Below are 21,763 nucleotides of genomic sequence, written 5' to 3'. Positions count from 1 at the left end.
CTCTCACCGCCTGTGATTGAGTATTTGCCTTTAAGTATTCCTTGTAAGCACCTATATTTCCGCCTTACTTGCTGATTCTACAGTCTCTACAACTGTTTTTTCTAAACAACTAAAGGCATTCCAAATGCTTGTGTAACTTCTCTTTGTATGGGTTCTATAGGGTTTAGGAAGCAAACCTTCACACATATTTAAGTTAAGAAAGAATTTTTTTAAAAACCTTTTAACAATTAATAAAATACAACTATTTTTTAAAACTAAACTCATAAGTAAAACCATACAGAAACTTTAACAAACAATGTCTTTGAAAAGGTAAAACAGTTCAACATTCCATGAAGTGATGAGTCCTTGTTCACTATTTCGAAGCAACTGTAGTGCAGGCTTCTGTCCTCTTGTTGGGGAATTACAGCCCTTATTCAAGGTGATAAGAGCATATAAATTATTATTCAGCTCCCCGGCAACCAGCCTCCTCCTTGGCAGCCTGGCTGCAGCTACTGACTCCACCCTACTGGGCTAAACCAATTACCTCACAGGGGTTACACTCAGGGCTTTTTTTCAGGGGGAACGTGGGGGAACGGAGTTCTGGAACCTCTTGAAAATGGTCACATGGCTGGTGGCCCCGCCCCCTGATCTCCAGACAGAGGGGAGTTTAGAGGGGAGTTTAGATTGAGCGGCACGGAGGGCAATCTCAACTCCCCTCTGTCTGGAGATCAGGGGGCGGGGCCACCAGCCATGTGACCATTTTCTCTGCGGGCAACCCACTGAGTTCCACCACCTCTTTTCCCAGAAAAAAAGCCCTGGTTACACTTGCTTTAAAAAAGTTTGCTATTTGATCTACGACAATAGCTTTGCAATAGTTTCCATCATAGTTTGCCATCTTTAGCAATTCCATCTTTCTAATTCCATGGAAGCCAATGGGAATCGAAATATGTAACTCTGCCTAGGCTGGCCGCGTAGCACCACAACAAGCCTTCAAGTTGCTTGGAATCTCCCCCACCCAACTTGGAAGGTTCTTTTAAATTCTTAAAATGGCCTATCAAGAAATGCAGTGCTAAAGGTTATAATACTTTGTAGGTCTGAAGCCCCGACGGATGCCTGCAAAAGGAATCATGGGACAAGACCTCTGTCTGACCGCTAGCTCAACAGTGCCTTGCCGATTCTGCCACGTGCAACGAGTTGGGCTTCCAGAAAGCTTCCAAAGCGAGAGGGTGCTCCCCTTATTGTGTCTGTGAAAAGCGCCCCACAATGACTTCTGTTCACTGACAATATTTCTACCTTGTCCCCTCAGCAAAAGTCTTCCAAAGTGACTTTAAAAAAAAATCAAAAAATCAAAACACACTTATTAAAACAGTAAGGCACAATATCAGCACTAAAATTTCTTTGACGCAACAGCATCAAAATCAGAACAGCAACAACACAATATCCATTGATCTGAAGCTACTGCCCAAGATAAGCCTTTAGGAAAAGTGTTAAATAAACGTTGTCATCACTATCGGGTGTAGGTCAGGAACCTCTCCGGAAAACCCATCATATGGGCACTGCTGGGCAAATATTATAATTTCTCCTCCTCTGTATCCCTAACGTTTCTGTCAGAATTTTTGCCTCTTCAGTGACTTCCGTACCAAGAGCACCTCCTACCCAGGCGTAGGACACGGGGCAAGTACTGCAGAACCAACATCTGGACAAGAAGAGTTACCAGCTCACAGGCATCAACAACTTGGGCATCTCCACCTGCCGCTGCACACTGTGCTTGAAATGCAAATAAACGGTATTTTCTTCACCCGTGCATTTGAACAGAATAAAGTCAGATTTTTAAAAACCTGCTTTATTCATTCCTCGTCAGCGATCCTTCAGCATGAAGCTGCCATTTCCAGTTTGCCTTTTTATCCATGTGGGGAAAAAAAAAATTGTGTGCCAGATACTTCACTCTGGTATATAGCCCAACTTGGCTTTTTAATTAAAAAAACAAACAAACCTGGGAAAGATACCACATAACAAGTCACTGCAGCCTTAATTTTCAACTATTATGAATGGTCTCGTGTCTAAAGACAGGGATTTCTAAATAAGGTAACTAATTATATTTCATTTTTATGCTAAATTAAAATGTCTCATATTAGAGCTATTGCAAAAGTCAAACGAAAATGCTCATGGTTTTCTTTGACTTAGAAGAAATGCCGTTTCTGGCGGGTAACTCTGCTATGGGGGACATATTTGTATTGCTCAGAATAATCACAGAATTCTCTTTGGGTTCAGCTCATTTTTGTTTGTTAAAAAAATTGTTATGGCACATGTTCAGGATGGTCAGTGTATTCAAGTGACACTTGTATTAGCTTCAATGGGAAACGCATCCCCACCTGTAATTTCCCCTCCACACCAGCTGAGATGAAATTCGCAGAGAGGGTAGCCTTCACCCAAGGAAGGCAAAGACAGACATGAGGCCCTTAGAATTCTCCATGGCGGAACAGGCACATGGAAACACGGGGTATGTTTTCTGTTCTTCCATCCTTTCTCATCACAGCAGTTGTGGTGGCTGCCATAGGGGAGGGGCCTATCTATCATAAAATGGCAGCCATGGAGGATTTATGAATTTCCTTAATTTATACCTTGCCACTCCCCCAGTGGAGGCTGCAAAAGAGACATGGGGCCTTTTCACACTGCTTACCTTCGCGCAAATCTCGCGTGAGAAAATGCGATCTTCCGCATTTTTTGCGCGATGTTCCGGCTCATTGCGACTGAAGGTAAGCAGTATGAAAAGGCCCATTGTTTCATTTCAGTTTCTAAAGAACAGAGACAGTTTGCTTCCAGTGTGGCCAAAGGATTGGCTAGAAGAAAGAGAAGGTGTAACAGGCTATTTTAGGGTTGCCAGAGCCCCTTACCTTCATAGCCGGGGGGGGGGGCACCTGGCATTGATCTGCAGCTTCTTCTTGCACAAGCTCAAAGCATACACTTGCTCCAGGAGTGACATCATTGCACACAGGGCCGGCGCCTCCATTGAGGCAACCCTGAGGATCACCTCCAGCGCTGAGGTGCCGGAGGGGGCGCCGGGGCAGGGGGCGCACCACGGAGCTGGTGGCAGCAGTGAGCGGGCGGCTGACCAGGAGGGATGGGAAGCTGCCCGCGCACTGCCCTGGCCGCCTGCCACGCCTCCCAGCTCTCCCATGCTGCTGCTACTGCCACCAACACGTGCCCCCAGCCAGGAGCAGCAGTCACGGGCCAGGCGAGGCAGGCATCTAGTGCAGTGCGCAGAGCAATGGAGCGGGAGGGCTGGGAGGAAGCACACATGCCTCCCCAGCCACCCGCCATGCCTGGCTGGGCCAGCAGCCTCTCAGTCCTCCCGCCCAGCCGCCCCGCAGTCCAGGTGGGCACGTGCCCTCTGCATGCATGGGTGAGGGGGTAGGAGCAGTCCTTAAGCTGCCCCCCCATGCCTCAGGCGCCAGAAATCCTGGTGCCGGCCCTGATTGCGCTGGCCCCAGAAGTGCTCCCAGGCTTCATGTCGGGATGATTTGGGGCCCCAAACGGCCAAATTGGCACAGCGGGAAGCCTGGGAGCACTCCCAGGGCCTGCACAATGATGTCACTTCTGGGAGAGACAGCGCTGTGTCATGCTGGGAGCACGCGCCAGCCTGTTCCCCTGCTGGCCAGGTGAGTGGTGGCGGGGGGAGGAGGTTGGGAATGGGGGATCCTTGGCCCCCACTGAGGAATGACAACCCTAGGCTGTTTCTACAGCATAATTAAGCAGAAAACACATTTTTTTGCCTTCCGCCTTTGAATCTGGAAGGCTTATAGATCTGTCTGTAAAAGAAACCCTTGTGAATCTGTGCCAGCTAATTGGTTAAATGAATAGACCCTGACCAACTGGGCAATAGGGCAACCCTAACCAAATGTGGCAGTAGGTTCTTGACAGGGGCTGAATTAAGACAAAATCTCTGCCTCTCAATCCCATCCTTGCCTGCCTTCTGCCACTGATCACAAGCTATGTATTTGCACCTTCCTACCATCAGGTTGATGCCCAATAGCTTGAATTAGCAGCATCCCTGCTCATATTTATTTTATGTTATTTATAATTCACCTTTCTCACTGACATTCAAGATGAATTGCACAGCGTAATTCAATATGATCAACAGCTGGGACATTCAATAAACAATATATGATATAGATTGCAGAAATTTTAAAAAAAGCAGAACTCTGATACAGGGAAACAATGTACAGAATATCATAAACGACAGTAATACTGCACAGTGCACAGTAGTATAGCCTACAGTCTCTTTACTGAAGCATTTCTTTGAGCCATTTCCTTACAGCAGAGCCCTAGTACTTGTAAGAAAGCTCTCCTGAATAATTAGGATTTGCACAGTTTGTGGAAAGCCAAGACAGTGGGAGCTTTCCTGATCTCTTCAGGAGGCCATTCCATAAGGTGGGGGTCACTATATAGAATGAAAGTGCTCCCCAAGACAATGAGCAAGCAATGGCTTGGGGAAAAAGGCTATGCACACGAATGTTAATCCGAGATTATGCTGTACGGAACATAGACTAAGTGTGTCTAAGAGACAAAGAGACAGCGTGCCTCTCAGCTACGTATCTCCCAAGTCAATCTGTCTTTTCGTTGCACTTCCCATCTTCCATGCTGCCCAGGGAAACAACTGCGCATGAGCAGAGCGCAAAAAAAAAAAAAATGGAAAGGGAGGCAGGCAATGATGACGAAAGTACCCAACCTCCCTTCTCAAACTGCCCTGTAAGAGCTTTTGGGGAGGCTGAGTTTTTGGAGCGACTCGGCAAAACACAAAAAGCGGGCAAAAAGTGGGAACGACCGGCCTTGCGGAAACGGCCATAGTCAATCCATATCCTCTTTCTCTGCGCCCTGCCAAGGAAGCTTCGCTCGTCTGAGCAGGGCCTTCTGCAGGTGCCACCCTGAAATCAAAACCCAAAAAGAGCTGCTCCGGGGCACAAGACAACCAAAGTACACAATCACCAATTATAAACAATTATTTGTATATTTTTAAAAGTGCACGAGTGCTCAATGAAGTTAATTCAAATTATAAACTGACAAAAGCATACCATACCCGATGGTGGGATAACAGGCAATATTCAATATTCAAGAGTTCCAAGAATACATTAATTCAATTAAATTTCAATTTTAATTTGAATTAAATTGAAAATTGCTTCAAATTGCTTCAAGCTGCTTGAAAATTGTCCATAAGGAGCAGAAGCTTGCAGAAGTTATGTGGACTCAAAATCATTCACGCCGCCTTCTGAATGATTCACGCCGCCCAAACAGGCAAAACCAACAGCTGCCTGCACATGTGCCTCCTCTGTGGTGGCCCCCACCTCACTGAATGGCCTGCCTGGAGAGGTCAGGAAAACTCCTGGTCTCCTGGCTTTCCACAATAGGAAACTGAAATATTCAAGATGACATTTTTACACAGGTAATAGGACTGTGCTGTAAGGAAATGGTTCAGAGAGGTGCCTTGGTAAATATAGCCTGTAGACTTACCATGTACTGCCTGTTGCTGTACGTACGCTCATATTGGACAGTTCCACATCATTTAGTGTTATATCAATTTGCATATGTTTGCTGTTTTGCGGCCGTGTGACAGATTTCTACTGTTTTCAAATTCGAGCAATCCTTACCTTACTGTGTTGTTTATTGTATGTCCCAGCCATTGATCATATTGAGCATATGTAATCTGCCTCAACTCTCAATGGGAAAGGTGGACTATAAATAATTGTGGGAATGGCCATCCCCTCCCCTCGCCTTTTGCTTCCTCCCCTCTCCCTCGTCCTTTCTCTCACTTTCTGTCTCTTTTTCTCTTAATGTTTCTCTCACTTTCTCCCTCCCTCAGTGCCCACGGTGTCGTAGACACACGCCCTCGCTTTCTCTCTGTCCTCTAACCCGCCACCGTTTCTGTCTTTCACCCACCCAACTCATTTCTTGCTCCATCCCCCAGTGCCTTCTGACTCTGTCTCTCACACACACAGAGACAGAGACATGAAATGAGTTACCTGAATTTGCGTAAGTGAACAAACTTACACACGTTTTCCCATTAGCCTTCTCTGCACGCGTACATGCAGTCATACACCTTTTGATCCCATGGATGGACGGGCTCAAGTTTTAGCCCCGGTCCGGGGGTGGAATTTTAGCCCAGGTCCGGGGGGGGGGGCGTGGGTTGACTTCCATGTTGCTCCTCTTCTTTGCACATGCAGATGAGAAAGGGAGGGGGCTGGTTCACTTCTCCAGGCACAGCCACGCCGGGGCTGCTTTGCAGAAGGACATTGGAGCAGGCGGCCTAGCCAGGCACTGGGGCTCACAGCTCCCTGCCTGCTCACTCTCACTTGCTAGTTTCCCCACTAATACAACCTGCAGTTGACAATAGGACACAGGCTGATGAGGGGTGGAGGCATCTTTTTATGCAGCTAGAAACAGGTGAGCATTTGCAACAATTAGGGGTGGGGGTGGAATAAGAGAAATAGGGAAAGGATGGCTGTAATACTTAATTCAAGTGTGTTTGTGTCTTCTTGAAAAGCAGAATGTAAAATGCTTTACTGGGGATCTTTTAACATTCTGAAGTGGGAAGGGGGAGGGGGGAACACCCCTGTTTCAGCTGAGTTTCTTTTACAAAAAGCATCCCAGCAAACAAAGGGTTAAGGCAGGCAGCAGCGCGCAGGGTCAGATCCTGTTTCATCCCAACAACAACCAAGTGAAGTATAATGGCTATCAAGGGGGGGAGGTGATCCCAAGGAATAGCAGAGATTTTTAAAACTGTGAAAAAGAAAGTTCATGTAATAAAACAAAATGTAAGTGGTTCATGCCCGCTACAGTTTTTAACAGAACAGGGAGGGATACACTGGAGAGGCTATGACAAAACTGGAGCAATTGCACTACCTACCCTCTTCTCAACAGAATGAAAAGGAAAGAATGAAAATGGAAACAAGAATGGAAAATGAAAACGCAGTGGGGGAAAGAAGTGGAAGCAGAACAAAAAAGATGCTTTACACTAGCGACTTTATAGTTGTAAGCAGGGCTCATTTCGAGGGGGAACGCGCTGGGGGCACTGTTCCGACAGTTCTCCCAAGGTGTCAGGCGGCCCCACCCCAATTTTCAGCCATTTTGGGCTGTTTTGGCCTGGATTGGGGGTGAAACGGCCCGGATCGGGGCTGAAATGGCCCATATTGGGTTGGTGCCGGGTGGGGGAACCCTCCCCTGCCCAGCACTGACCCGGTCCCACCCGTTTCGGCCCCGATCCGGGCTCAAATCGGCCCAAAATGGCCACTTTCAGCCATTTTGGGCTCATTTCTGCCGGGATTAGGGCCAAAACGGCTGGGATCGGGTCGGTGCTAGGCGGGGGAAGCCTCTGGTGCCTGGCACCAACCTGGTCCGGTCTGTTTCAGCCCTAATCCGGGCGCAAACAGGCCCCAAATGGCCATTTTTGGCCATTTGGGGTCCATTTTGGCCAGGATCAGGGCCAAAACCACCAGGATTGGGTCGGTGCCTGGTGGGGGACCCCTCCCCTTCCCAGCTCTGATGCAATCTGGGCCTTTTGGGGCCCGATACAGGCCAAAACATGCCCCAAATGGCCATTTTGAGCCATTTTGGGCCCATATCTGACTGGATTGGAGCGTTTTGTCCCAAATTGTAGCCAAAATGGCCCTGATCGGGTCACTGCTGGGTGGGGGAACACTCCCTTGTCTGGCAGCTGCCGAATCCTGGCCATTTTGGGCCCAATCAAATCAGTTATGCTACTAATACACTTCTGGTGATGTCAAGGGGCATGGGATATGCTAGTGAGTTATGCTAACGAGTTCCTGCAGCTCTTTTTTTACGAAATGACCCCTGGTTGTAAGCCTGAACACCTACAAATGCAGCAACATACCCAGAGATGCCATGAAATTAGCAGACACGTGCTCTGCTCTCAGAAGAGCAAGCACATGAATGTAAGACCATACATGAATTTGTTTACTTGCACAAATTCAGGTAACTTGTCTTGTGTAGTTCCCCTCATACTTTCTTGCTCTATCCCCTCCAGTGCCCACCGTCTCTCTCCCCCCCCTCTCACACACACAAACACCCCCCCCATCCTTGGTGTTCTGACTGCCTCCCCCCTAATGCTCACTCTCCCCCCGCCATCCCTCTGTGGCTGTTCAGAATGTGGAGCCTGAGCCATCCCCCCACCCCGCCCACAGCCACGTGATGGCAAGGGCAGTAGCCACTGCTTCTGAGTAAGGAAGGAGAGGAGGCAGCGCCTGTGTGGGCACTGGAAGTTGTGTCCTTCTTGGGAAAAATACTGTGCGGGGTCACAAGACAGCTCTTTCCCCGCACTCCCCAATCTTCGGCCCTTGGCCCCCTGCCATTCTGCCCGCCGTGGCCCTTCTACCCCCCCACCCCCGTCCTCAGCATTACCTCCTCTCTGCTGCTCTGACGGAAATGAGAGTGGAAGTGGGTGGCTCCTGCCCGCCCCCATTGCTTTCGTGTTCCTTTCTGACCCAAGAAGCAGCTCCCCTTTTCCAGCTTCTGCTGCACATGGTGAGGAAGGTGGACTTTGACAGGCCAGCAGAGGTGCGTTGTGTGTGCAAGAAAAGACAACACTCCTCAGTTGGGGATGAGATTTAAACTCCTCCTCCATTTCAAAAAACTTTTCAGATTTTTCTGCAAACCTGGGGAATTCCCCAGTTTTGTAGACAAGGCCTCCCCTAGCGTACGTGGCTGGCTCTTGTAAGGCGGGGGTGGTGGTGGTGCTGAGAGAGGCTCATCAGTTGGCGCAGTCAGAGCCTGGCGGGTCAAAGTCTGCTCTGCTGTGCTGCTAAATCCGGTATGCCAGTCCCTGATACAACATCATCCCTGTTTTGGTATCTTTTGGTCTGTTAGAGAGAAGCTGGAGATGACCTGTCAAACTGTTATTGGGCTGCATGCAGGCACATGCACGCAGTTTCTGATCAGTTCTCCAGAAATTAAGCCTCCTTAGGAGGAAGGGTGTTGCCATCATTCTTCGATGCTAGTGTGCCTGCCTGGAAACACAAACACACACAGATCCCAGTGCCAGGCTTCCGCTTTCTTAACAATAATGACTGCGCTTATATATCGCTCTTCTACACAGATTTGTGCCTCACCCAGAGCAGTGAACAAGTCAGTGTTATTATTATCCCCACAATACAGAGGGGGAGCTGAGATGAGAGGAGGGGCTGACCCAAGGCCACCTACTGAGCTCCTGGCAGAAGCGGGATTTGAACCAGCAGAGTGCTGATTTGCAGCCAAACCCCTTAACCACTGTGCTATAGCAGCCCCCTCTACTCAATTGTAGTAAGATGATAAATACTGCTGAGCGTGTTTGAGTTGCAAATGTTCAATATGTACAACTAGAGCCACTGTGAGATTCAACATTGTATTAAATATTCTTGAATGAAAAGAAAAGAAATTACTACGGTCAATTTACTAATATCCTGCTTCAGAAGCCAAAGCAGAATAGGAAAATAGACACCAAGTACACCAGGGAGGAAAACCCTTCCGCCAGGCTGAATTGTGTCAATTGTGTCCCCTCAAAGAGCTCTTCATTGCAGACATTCAAACTCTTACATCAGAAATGGTGTCTTTACGAGGGCCCATTAAGCTTTGCTGGAGAGCGCGAGGAGAAGTGCTTCTCTGCTTGATTAAGGCGAGTTACCCAACACAGTCCCTTGCTTAATTCAGGCAGCAGCTTAATCTCTTGATAATCAAGAATGAATTAACTTCAATTAGACTTCAAAATCACAAAGCTTTATCAGCTTCAGTTAAAATGGCTCTGGCTACAATGATCTAATGTCTAATTCCCAGCCCATGTCTGTGCAGTCAATTGCTCCGCTGGGCGATTTCCACTTCCCTGAAACCCCGGCTGCACCGAGAGGCAATTAAGGTCTCTGCAGGACGCAGCGCTGCTGGCCTCCACTGCAGCCTGGAAGAACCTGCCCGCTCTTCCCCAGTGCTGGAGGGCTGCACGATGTCCTGGGAAGCTGTTGTGATGGTTTTCACAAAGAGAGACTTGGGATGATACGGTAGAGGACAAAGAATGCTTTGGATTTGTATTGACCGAGGTATGGCTACAACAATTAGCCTGCAAGGACCACCTTGCTCTGCTCTCTGATTAAAAGGCTGGGGAAAAATGAATAGCCACGAAAATCTTCCCACCCTCACAGCGATGTTCATGCCTCCAGATACCCAACAACACCGTGTATGCTTTGAATGTTGACTCTGACAATGTGTTGGGCGTGTCGGTCATAATCTGGAGAAGGGAGCTTTGACTCTCGAAAGCCAACACTCAGGAAATCTGGTTGGCCTCCGAGGTGCCCCTGGACTCAAATCCTGCCCTTCTACTGCAGACCAGCCTGGTCACCTCCCTGAAACTTGGGCATAATTTTCGTTATAGTTTACTATGTTAGTTCTAGTGGGGGTTATTTACTGGTTTCAGGGTTGATATTTTATGGATTGCGTGTTGAGGGTCTACTTCATGTAGTAAAGCAATCTGAAGGCAATGGACATGGTTTCTGCCTGTCATCATCTCCCAGACCCTGGACGCCCCCATCCGGGTGTGAGGCGCTGGCAGCACAAGCTGGGCCCGTCGTACTCCCAGAGTGTCTGGCCAGAGAGAACTCTCGGCTCTCCCACGTCCTCCTCACGATTTGTTTTGTCAGCACACCACGATGCAGTCGACCCCTGGACCAGTTTCTGCCTCACTGTGCTGTAAGACAAAGTCCTTTAGCATCACTTGGTACCCAAGAAAACAAACTCAAATCATTTGCCATGTTTGCTTCCTGCCACTGTTGGATAAGTGTACAGAACATGCACAAAGGTACCAGCTGGATATTAGGAAAACTTTTTCACGGTCAGAGTAGTTCAAAGGTGGAATCAGCTGCCTAGGGAGGTGGTGAGCTCCCCTTCACTGGCAGTTTTCAAGAAGTGGCTGGATGAATATTTGTCAGGGATGCTTTAGGCTGATCCTGCACTGGGCAGGGGGTTGGACTAGAAGGGCCGTTTCCAGATGGCTTACCTTCTGCCGCTCCATGCCGCAACGCCGCGGCTCGTGCTGTGGCGAATGCGAAATATCACGTTTTCTCGCGCGAGTTTTGCGCAAAACTCGCGCGAGAAAACGCGCTATTTTGCGTTTTCTCCGGCACGAGCCGCGACGTTGTGGCATGGAGCGGCAGAAGGTAAGCCGTCTGGAAACGGCCAAGGTCTGTATGGCTCCTTCCAACTCTGTGATTCTATGAGAAACACTGGGGAACTTTTACGGTCATCATGACTCACTTTTTGGCATGGATGTGTCTGTGTGAATGAGATGGGAGATGCTAAACTCATTTTCTCCACTACTAGTCTTCAAAGAAATAGCTGCTTTGTTTGAAATGCATTTGTTTTTCCAGTATATTTAACCTCCCCAAATTCATTTCTCTTCAGACAGAAAAACACTGAGACATCACTGGTATCTTTGTGGAAGAAAATGTTCTACAAGAAATGAGATTAATGATTTTCAGCAGCCAGTATGCAAGGTTCTTCCATTATGCTTGGGTGCTATCTTTTAAAGTAATCCTTTATAAGCATTTAAAACATGTTTGCTTATGCAAAAAGAAAGAGAGAGAGGAAGGAAGGAAGGATCACAGGTAATGCAGATGATAAAATTAATGCAACGTTAACAACAACAACATTTGATTTATATACCGCCCGTCAGGACAGAGATGCTTTAGGCTGATGCTGCACTAGGCAGGGGGTTGGACTAGATTGTCTGTATGGCCCCTTCCAACTCTATGATTCTATGATTCTATGACTTAACGCCCACTCAGAATGGTTTACAAAGTATGCTATTATTACCCATACAACAATAACCCTGTGAGGTGGGTGGGGCTGAGAGATCTCTGGAAGAGCTGTGACTGATCTAAGTCGCCCAGCTGGAGGAGGAGTGGGGAATCAAACCCAGCTCTCCAGATCAGAGTCCTGCTGCGCTTAACCACTATACCAAACATTGAATTAAAATACTAGATCAGTGATCCCCAATGTGGTGCCCATGCGTGTTTCTTGGCACCTGGCTGCTTTCCCCCCAAAGCAAAGAGTCAGCCCTGGTTTTCCTCCACTTTATTAGAGCAGGAGGTGCTTCAGAAGAACCCAAGAGACATAACCTTTGGGACTACAAGAAGCCTCCCATTTGGAAGCAGTTGCCTCCATCACAGGAGGAGGATGCTTGGCTTGGGACCCTCTCAAATTGCCTCTCATGGCAGCCATTGTGTAGCAGCACCACTACCTTGCGTAGCACCACTACTCAGAGAAGTGCCCACAGACTCAGTAGGGTTGGGAACGCCTGCACTAGACCACGATTGGGACCCAGTGCCAGCCACAGCCCTGCGCCTGCAGGTCAGAACCCACCTGTTCCTGGAGAATTTTCAGCATGGCCTGCGTGTGCGTATGCTCTTCTCTGGCTTGCTCCAGTTCCAATTTTTTGTTGTTTAATTCTTCTTGGATTTTCAACAGTTGCTGCACAAAACAAAGGATGTTTCCCATTATTAATAATAATGTCTGAGCTCCTGTGAATAAATAGCCAAGACTGCAAAGCCTTGTGAAAGCGGTATTTTTCAAGTTTGTTCCATTTTCTGTTTTTATTGCTTTGACTATTATGTCTAAGCTGAACAAGACATAAATTACATCTGTCTGCATTTTCTGCTTCTCACCAAAGAGATGCATTTCTCTTAATGTAACAAATCACTTAACCACACATTAAACACCCATTCCTGGCTTAGTGCGCCGTCCTCAGAGGCGCAGCCGCATCCATCTGAACCAAAGCTGGATGTGCAGAAGGAGCCGATCCTCTGGTTCAGTCATGCGGGGGCACACACACTTCCGCCCATAAGTAACGGATGAACCCCAACCCTTTAATGGAATCAGTTGCTGGCCCAAAGCCACCTCATTTTGCACAGAGCTATAATCGGAAGTGCGTTTGCGCTGGGTTGCCAAGATGGCGAAAGGCGGCTCCCCCCCCCATGCTTGCAAAGTTCCGTGATTACGTTCGTGAGGCCAAAGCCGTGCAAATCGATGCTCCATCCGAGGAGGAGAGTGCTGAGGAGAATGGCAGAAAAGACCAAAGGGGATATTCCGTGACTTTTGAAATGGACCCGATGGGTCTTCTTGACCAGTGTTGAGTGACATCCTCGGGTGAAAACAGACCTGCACCCCACAGACTAGGGCAGCCCCCATCTGTCCCCTGTGAGAAATGCCTCAGAAGACAACGAATGTAAACTCGCACTTATTTATTGACTTGATTTACTTGGTTACCTTTCTTCCCAATGGGGCCCCCAAGTGTTTTGCAACGTTCTTCCCTCCTTTTTATCCTTGTAACAGCCTTGCGAGGTAAATTAGACTGGAAGAACGTGACTGGCCCAAGGTCGCCCAGTGAGCGCCCACGGCAAAGTGAGGGCACGAACCTGGGTCTCCCACAGCCTGGGCTGAAACTCTAACCACTACAACACACTTTTAAAAAGTCTTCATAGCTACCAAGATGCTGTAAATTTGATGAATCCTGAATCTGGTGGCGTCCTTCAGTGCAAACTCACCATCCTCAATGAGTTTTGAGGCTTTGCCCTCTCCCTGCCACAGGATAACAACCCTGACCTGACACCATTATCCAAGGCCCAACGTGACTCTCAGGACAGAACAAACGCCCCCCCCCCCCTTTCCAGCGCCCCAGTGCCTGCACGCCACTCCTGGTGGTGGAAATGTTGGTTTTTGTAACCCACACAGAATGATTTCTTGCCATTTTGGTCGCAAGCAGTGTAAGCATCACAGGACAGAAAGCTCTTAATTGTTTGGCTACAATTGTAACCTAATTTGCAATCATCTTAGAGGGGGAAAGCCTATTTTGATTACACCCAGCTATTCAATAACGTAACTAAATTGATTCGTTTGGAGTTACTTCGGAGGGACAGGGAGCAGCATTTGGCCAGCATTTGGAATAGCTGCTAGAGACGTGGCAAATTGCAGCCGCACAATCTCGCACTCTGGAGAAAGAAAAGCTCCGTCAAGGGACACTGAAAGAGAAGCCAGCAGCCGGATCTTTAAGTCCGCGCATCAACACAGGATTCACATGAAGCCATCCCGTACGAGTGGCGCCCCCTCCCTGGAGCACAGGTGCACCAGAAACCCAGAGGCAATAATCTCTACATCCTATTACTAATCTCATAATCAGTTCTGGTTACAGATCCCTCTAGTTAGGTCTCTGTCATTTCCACCTGAATTCTAAACCAGCTAAATACATATTCTGGGTATGCCAAAAGATTGAGTTAGCAAAGGATGAGGGGGAAGGCTTCCCAAATGGTGGTGGCCCTACATTTTTGGGACCCTGAAGCTTAAATTCTTATGCTCCCCCCCCATCCGCGAATAGATTCTGGTGAGCTCAGCAAGCCCATACAGCTGGGGGTTCGGGGACTACAAGCCTCCGAGAAAATTTTGAAATCTGACCAATTACAGGGACATTTTGAGGCCACATGAAATGGGTATTAGAGCATAGTCGAAGGTCAATATTAAGTACTTCAACCCACTGGCTTATGATTTTTCACTAAAATAGCCTTATTTTAGTAACAAACACTAAAAAAACTCCATCAATTTTGTTGAAGGGGTGAAGGGGGGAGGCATTGCCTCCAGCTCCACACCTGATCCCAGTGGGGTGATGGTGGGAGCGGGCATTGCCACGTGCTCCGCTTCTGATCCCAGCTGGGTGAAGGCGGGGGGGGGCATTGATTCCTGCTCCACGCCTAATCCTGGCTCAGTGAAAGGGGCAGGCATTGCCTCCTGCTCTGCACCTAATTACGTCCAGGTGAAGGGTGGTGGTCATCACTACTTGCCCCACACCTGATTCTGGCAGGTTGAAGGGGGAGTGGGCATTGCCCCCCTGCTCCACTCTTGATCCCATCTGGGTGAAGGTGGGGAGTGGGCATTGCCTCCTGCTCTGTGCCTGATCTCAGCCGGTTAAAGGAGGGTGGTGGGCATTGCCATCTGCTCCGCTCCTGACCCTAGCTGGGAGAAGTTGGGGGTGGGCATATCTACCTGCTCTGCTCCTGATCACAGCTGTGTGATGGTGGGAGGCGGGCATCACACCTGCTCCATGCCTTCACCCGGCTGGGTGAATGCGGCTGGCGGGCATAGCTATCTCCTCTGTTCCTGATCCCAGCTGGGCGAAGGTGGGGGAGGGCATCGCCACCTGCTCTGCTTCTGATCCCAGCTGGGTGAAGGTGGTGGGAGGGCATTGCCACCTGTTCCACTTCTGATCCCAGTTGAGAGTGAAGGTGGGGGCAGGGCATTGCGACATGTTCTGCTTCTGATCCCAGCTGGGTGAAGGCCGAGGGTAGGCATTGCCACCTGCTCTGCTCCTGGACCCAGCTGTGTGAATGCGGGGGGAAGGCATTGCCGCCTGCTCCTCGCCTGCTCCTGGCCTGGGCTTCCTGCCACAGCGCTCTCCCTGGAGGGACGGGCTGCCTCTTCTTGGCTCCTCTCCACAGCAGTGCCCTCTGGAGGCGCACCAGGTTTGGAAGTGAGTTGTCTGGAACACGGTTAGCCTTTTATATAGTAGGATATCAAGATGCTTTTAAGAGCTGAGGAATTGCCAAGGAAACAGGAAAATGTGAATGGCGACTCAGCTCAGTGCCCCATAGAGGTCTCCCATCACAAGGCTGGGAAAGCCTCAATGAACGCCACTATTTGTAGAGAGCCAAACCTCAAATAATAGCTGGCATTTTATTAAACAGTGGCGAAGAGTCCAGTAGTTTACTTGCTGTTCAGCACGAATGGAGCTGTGTTGCTCAAGCCCTGACTTTCCTGCCTCCTTAGCGTCCTGCCCCCCCCCCCAATTGTGCCCCCATTGGAAGTTGAAGTGGGGGGCTGTGGTTTTAAAAAATTAAAATGGCAAGCAAGTTTTGAAGGGTTCCTCTCTTTTGAACAGCTCCTTGGAGCACAAGTCACGCTGATCAATGACCGGCTGAGATCAGGCACAGAGCAGGAGGCAATGCCCACCCACCCCCCTTCACCCAGCTAGGGTCAGGAGCAGAGCAGATGGCAATGCCCGCTCCTGCCATCACCCAGCTCGGATCAGGAGTGGAGCAGGTTGCAATGCCCACCACCCTCCTTTAACCGGCTGAGATCAGGCACAGAGCAGTTCCAGAGGAGTTAGCTGTGTTAGTCTGTAATTGCAAAATAGTAAAGAGTCCAGTAGCACCTGTAAGTTTAACCAACTTTATTGTAGCATAAGCTTTCGGGAACCACAGCTCTCTTCGTCAGATGCATCTCTTTACTATTCACTAGTCTCATTACTGGACTATTTTGAGATCTGTATGTGAGCAATGGAAGCCAGGAAAGCAGTTTTTGAGGCTGGTTTGATAAACTATCTTGTTCAGATGAGAAGGATCCTAATTTAGATGCAAAAAAGGATGAGATACATGAGTCTTTTAAGGCCAAAGGAATGGGCCCGATATGTTGCTGAATAAAATGGTATAATTTTATAATTCAGTTTCATTTTAAAGAGAGGGCAAGCACATCTCATTTGTTATAAAGCATACAGGATGTTATTCCTATTTGTTTGTTAGAGATTTCATACTGGGTATGAAATAAAACTGTATTGTAGCTTTATGGGGAGAGTTATCGCAGAAATCTGTGAGTGCAATTTTTGAACTGCCATTAAGTGGAATGGATTTTCATTTTCAGACAATATCAATTGTGGGATTGCTACTGCTTTCCGTAAGTGTTACTATCTAGAAGTGGGGGGTGGGGGTGGAGAAGAATAGAATAATACAGTTGTTTTATTTTCTGGTCTTGTAAATGTGAAAGAGAATCCAGAAGAAAGGGAGAAAAAACCAGATGGCTGCGGTAACTTGAAAACAATGAGAATTACAATATCTACTTCATTTTTCCTGTACATAAAATGTACCCATTTTCTCTCAAAGCTTTTCCAGAAGATTAGTTCATTACCCACTGAACATGAAGTTCACTGCAGAGGAGCCTCACATCTTTTCACCATATCCTTGCAGAGGAATTTAAAATATCTTTACTTAAGGTAACACCTTGGTCGGAGGCAAGTCACATTTCCCTCCACTTTCAAATAACTGTGTTTTGTTGCTGGGAAAGTGTAATTCTCCCTCCTGCAAATTCACCCACTACTGCTCAAATTGGTAGATAGAAGATGGATGCGCTTCCATTGCAGGCATATATTGGCTAGTGCCCATGTCTATCATATCCACAGTAACAGAACTTAGTCAGAGCTGGCTATTCTGAGCGATGCATTGCTGCTAGCTCGAAAATAAGCCTTCCCCTCCCCAATAGCATCATCAAGCAGTAGAGATTAAATCCTTCTTCTACATCTTCCTTTCTCAGGAAGGGGTTCTCACTTTCCATATCAATATTTCTCCACCTTAAGAAATGAGTCTACTATAAAACTAACCTCCCCGGATGGGCAGTCTAGTTTACTATGACAAATGAAAGGGAGACGGGGGTGGAACACAGAAGAAGTCTTTTCCTTGTCCCTGTGAAGTAAGTCAAAGATATTTCGGCACCAGCCTCGCTAGTTCATCGCACTCCCACCTCTTGAATCCAAGCTTCCTCTTAAGGAGAAAAGGTGGATATGTCTGTGTCACCTTTAACAGTATATCTTTCTAACCAAATTCTTGTACAGTCACAACATTTGGAGTTCACTCAGCTGTAGGGGCTCATGAAGCTGTAGAGGACCGGGACCGCCCATTCATGAGCAGCTCTACTGGACAATGGAGTCCAATCAAGAGAGCTTTGTCGGGGGGGGGGGCGTTCTTCATTTATTTGGGAGCGGATTCTCCAGTGCCCAAACTGAAAATCAATGAAAAAACACTGCAGAACAGGGCCAGAAAAAATGTGGTCAGTTCTCAAAATGGAGGCTCTCCTCGTAGCACCGGAATCGCTCTTTCCGCAGAGCTGCTCTGTAGTTTTGGTATCTCTGAGTAGCAAGAACAGTAATCAATGACAACATAGAAAGTGTTATTACAGGTAAGTAGCGCAGCTGCCAGGATCTATCTATCCTGGGTCATCTTGTCCTCCTGTCCCCATAAAGTCTGGCCAGTACTGAGTGCAAGAGCAGCCAGTAGCCGCCCAAGTCCATCTGCTCGTCTTCACCTGCTTCGTCAACTCAGGCCACCAGGGTGAGCTCCAGGAATGTTTTTGAAATTTTCCTATCGTCATATTGTCTTTCATTTATTTACATGAGTAAATTTTTCGATCACATGAACATTGAAGGTTTTTTAAATGCTAATATTTATCCAGTTCAGTTTATTTATTATTAATTATTTTATTTATTTGTTTTGTTGGATTTATATCCCGCCCTCCCTGCAAGCAGGCCCAGGGCAGGTCACAACATCATAAAAACCACAATTTAAAATACAATTAATAACAGTTAAAATCGTAAAAATAAAATCAACAGATCTCATTAAACGGTGGAACAGAACGAAGCAAAACAGGCCAGGGACCAGCAGGGTAGTTCGTCAGCTCCTCAACCGGTCTCACAGGCCTGGCCTCTCTGTTTTACGGGGCTCAACTCGGAGAGCGTTCCACCAGGCCGGAGCCAGAGCCGAAAAGGCGAAGGCTAAGCAAACATCCTTGGGGCTAGGGACCACCAGCCAAGGTTGGTCTGCAGAGCATAATGCCCTCCGGGGAACATACAGGGAAAGACAACCCCAAAGATATGCAGGTGTCAGTCTGTTAAGGGCCTTAAAGGTTAACTCCGCCATCTTGAACTTGACCTGGAAGTCAACTGGGAGCCAGTGAAGCTGGTGTGGTACAGGTCGAATATGCGTCCTAAATGAGTTCCCATGAGGACATGTGCCGTCGCATTCTGGACCAGCTGCAATTTCCAGGTCAGTTTCAAGGGTAGCCCTGCATAGAGTGAGTTACGGCAGTCCAATTTGGAGGTGACTGTTGCGTGGATCACTGTAGCTGGGTCACGGGTGGAGAGGTAGGGACTAGGGAGCACGTTGCGTGACCTGCCGCTTGACCCAGGTCCGTTTCTGTCTGCACTGGGGACCTGCTGATGGAGAACGAAGAATCCCTGTTTGCCTCCCGTTCTCGCAGACTGGGGTTGGTGAAGGGGCTTATGCCAGCAGGTGACAGCTGAGGCAGAATGAGTGACTGCGCCTGTTTCGGGCAGCCAGGGTTTGGCCAAGCGGGCCAGGACTTCCTGCTCTTCTCGCCACAGAATAGTGGTGTCTTAGTCTTGGCACAACTGAAGTTGAGGCGGAGGTAGAGGAGACAGCCTGTCCATCATTTGGAGGAGGGCAGGGAGCTGTTCCAGTTGGCAGCAGAGGCTAGGACGCGAAGCAATGGGCTAAAACTACATGCACAAAGGTACCGGCTGGATATTAGGAAAAACTTTTTCACGGTCAGAGTAGTTCAAAAGTGGAATCAGCTGCCTAGGGAGGTGGTGAGCTCCCCTTCACTGGCAGTTTTCAAGAAGAGGCTGGATGAATACTTGTCAGAGATGCTTTAGGCTGATCCTGCACTGGGCAGGGGGTTGGACTAGATGGGCTGTATGGCCCCTTCCAACTCTGTGATTCTATGATTCATCATGTCTCCCTGAAGAGAACGAGCAAGAAGCCAGCATTGTGTAGTGGTTAGAGTGCCGGGTTAGGATTTGGGAGACCCCCCCCCCTGCTACGGCATCTTTCAGGGTGACTTTGGGCCAGGCACACACTCTCAGCCTAACCTACCTCACAGCGTTGTCAGGGGGTAAAATGGAGAAGAGGAGAATGGGGTCAGCTGCCTTGGGTCCCCGGTGGGGTGGAAGGTGGGGTATGAATAAAGCAAATAAATTACTCTCCCTCCCCACATGCCTCCCACTCAACACATCATGTGAATTGCTAAAGGTCCAGGAGACGTGATCCATCATACCCTGACCAGCTCACCGCCCAGCTTAGCCAGAGCTTGTTATCTCTTGCAAACTAAGCAGGGTCAGTGCTTGGATGGGAGCCCCCCAAGAAAGACCGGGGTTGCTACACAGAGGCAGGATGCACTGCCCCCTCCCCCGGCAACCCTCCTCTGTGCATCTCTTGCCTTGAACACCCCATGGTTGGGGTCACCAGAAGTCTGTTGCTACTTGACGGCACATTCCATCTTCTAACCAGCTCACGGGAACCCCCACCTCCCTACCAAGCCCCCCTTAGACACAGGATCACCCCAGCTCCTAAAACAGCTTCATAAAAGATGGGGACAACGTTCCTGCGGATGGAGTAGTCTTGTTTCATTTGCTGGCTTTCTTTTCCTTCAGATTTTAAAGACTGGATGGGTGCTGCTGTTGGAGTGATACGTTCCAGCTGGCCCGATCTCATCGCCTCTTGGAAGCCGAGCAGCCTCACGCCAGCACGGTCATGCCTGCTCCCTCCCTATGCAAGCTGGCTGTATCCCTGTACTCTTCATCCTGCTTTTCTTATTAGAGTTCCAGGCTCCGTCCTCCATTTTATCCTCTCAAGAGCCCTGTGAGGGAGGTGAGGCTAAGACCACACAGCTAGCTCATGGTCACCTAATAAGCTTTGTGGCAGAGGGGTGGGGGGGGGGGTTGGGTTTAAACCCAGCTCTTTCCCTTTCTAATGTGACCCTGTAATCACAACATGAGTTCTCCATGAGATACAGGAACAGTGTGAGCAAATGCTTAGTTGTGATTGGCCGAGTGTGAATATCCCAGCCATTGACCGTATTGACTTACACTGCGTAATCCATCTTGAGTCTCAGTGAGAAAGGCAGACTATAAATAACATAAATGAATAAAATATAATACATATTCTAAATAAACAGATACACGAACACGCCAGGGTGGAGGCAATGTTCTGTGATTGTAAGTTAAATTGGGGCATAGCCTGCGAAAGTGGCAGCGTGGGCTCTGGCCCATCGAAGCTTAAGCACAGCTGAAACCACGTGAAGATCTTTGAGGCTCAACAAGGCCTTCTCGTTACTGTTTGTTGCAACAGGCTAAATGCAGCTCACCAACGGGACGATTCTGAGGGTGGCAGTGCGGAGGACAGCTCTCTCTCTCCCTTTTCACTGGGATGCAGCCTTTTGGCAAAGGGGGGGGCAAAGAAAGGCAATTTCACTCTTTCCCTCCCAGCTCCTTCCAGGACAGGATAATGCCAAAAAAAAGGTAACAGAGAGAGAGAGAGAGAGAGAGAAAGCCAAGACCACTCTCTTTCAGCCTTCCCACCCACCTGTAATCTGCCTCCAGTTCTTGTCCAATGAGGGGGGAGAAAGGGAAGAAGGGGGGGAACCAGGCCTCCACCTGTGCCTGGATTGGGGGCCAGACTCTGCTTGAAAGGAAGCTGAAAGAGAAACCAGAGGCAAAGGAGGAACCTCGCCTCATCCTCCATGGCCAGGGCTTCTGCAACAGGTGGCCAGAGTGCTCACTTGCCTGCATACTGAGAGTGGCTGGAGGAGGAGCCGTTACTGCTACCCGCTGATGTGGCCCCAAGGAGAGGAGGAGGAGGACCGGTGGAGAGGAAGAAACGAAGGCCCTCCTGATTGTCCCATCAAACAACGAAACGTGGTGGGTCGCCAGTCCCCCACTCCCGGCCTCCTCCCCCTGCCACCACTCACCTGGCTGGCAGAGGAAAAGGCGTAGGAACTGCTTTTCGGGTCGCTCCTGGTGTGGCGTGACGCAAATATATCCCTAAGGTAAGTGCCAGGCCCCCCTGGGGACCTGGAAACCCTGGTGGGCACATGACAGAGGGCCTTTTCAGTGGCAGCCCCACAGTTATGGAACAGTCTCCTCAGG

General features: G+C 48.7%; 1 protein-coding gene across 4 annotated transcripts in view; it reads right to left on the bottom strand.

Annotated features, from left to right (window-relative positions):
* ENOX1 (ecto-NOX disulfide-thiol exchanger 1) overlaps positions 1-21,763 on the bottom strand; it is a 281,697-nt gene that overhangs the window by 38,979 nt on the left and 220,955 nt on the right. For all 4 annotated transcript variants that reach the window (XM_054973854.1, XM_054973857.1, XM_054973856.1 and 1 more), the window contains exon 11: positions 12,373-12,480. In XM_054973854.1, the coding sequence (XP_054829829.1) occupies positions 12,373-12,480 (108 nt within the window). The remainder of the gene's footprint in view (positions 1-12,372; positions 12,481-21,763) is intronic.

The sequence above is a fragment of the Eublepharis macularius genome, chromosome 3 (genome assembly GCF_028583425.1).
Source record: "Eublepharis macularius isolate TG4126 chromosome 3, MPM_Emac_v1.0, whole genome shotgun sequence".
Taxonomy (NCBI): Eukaryota; Metazoa; Chordata; class Lepidosauria; order Squamata; family Eublepharidae; genus Eublepharis; species Eublepharis macularius.
The sequence above is the reverse complement of the archived record's forward strand: the minus strand, read 5'-3'. Positions and strand labels throughout refer to the sequence as shown.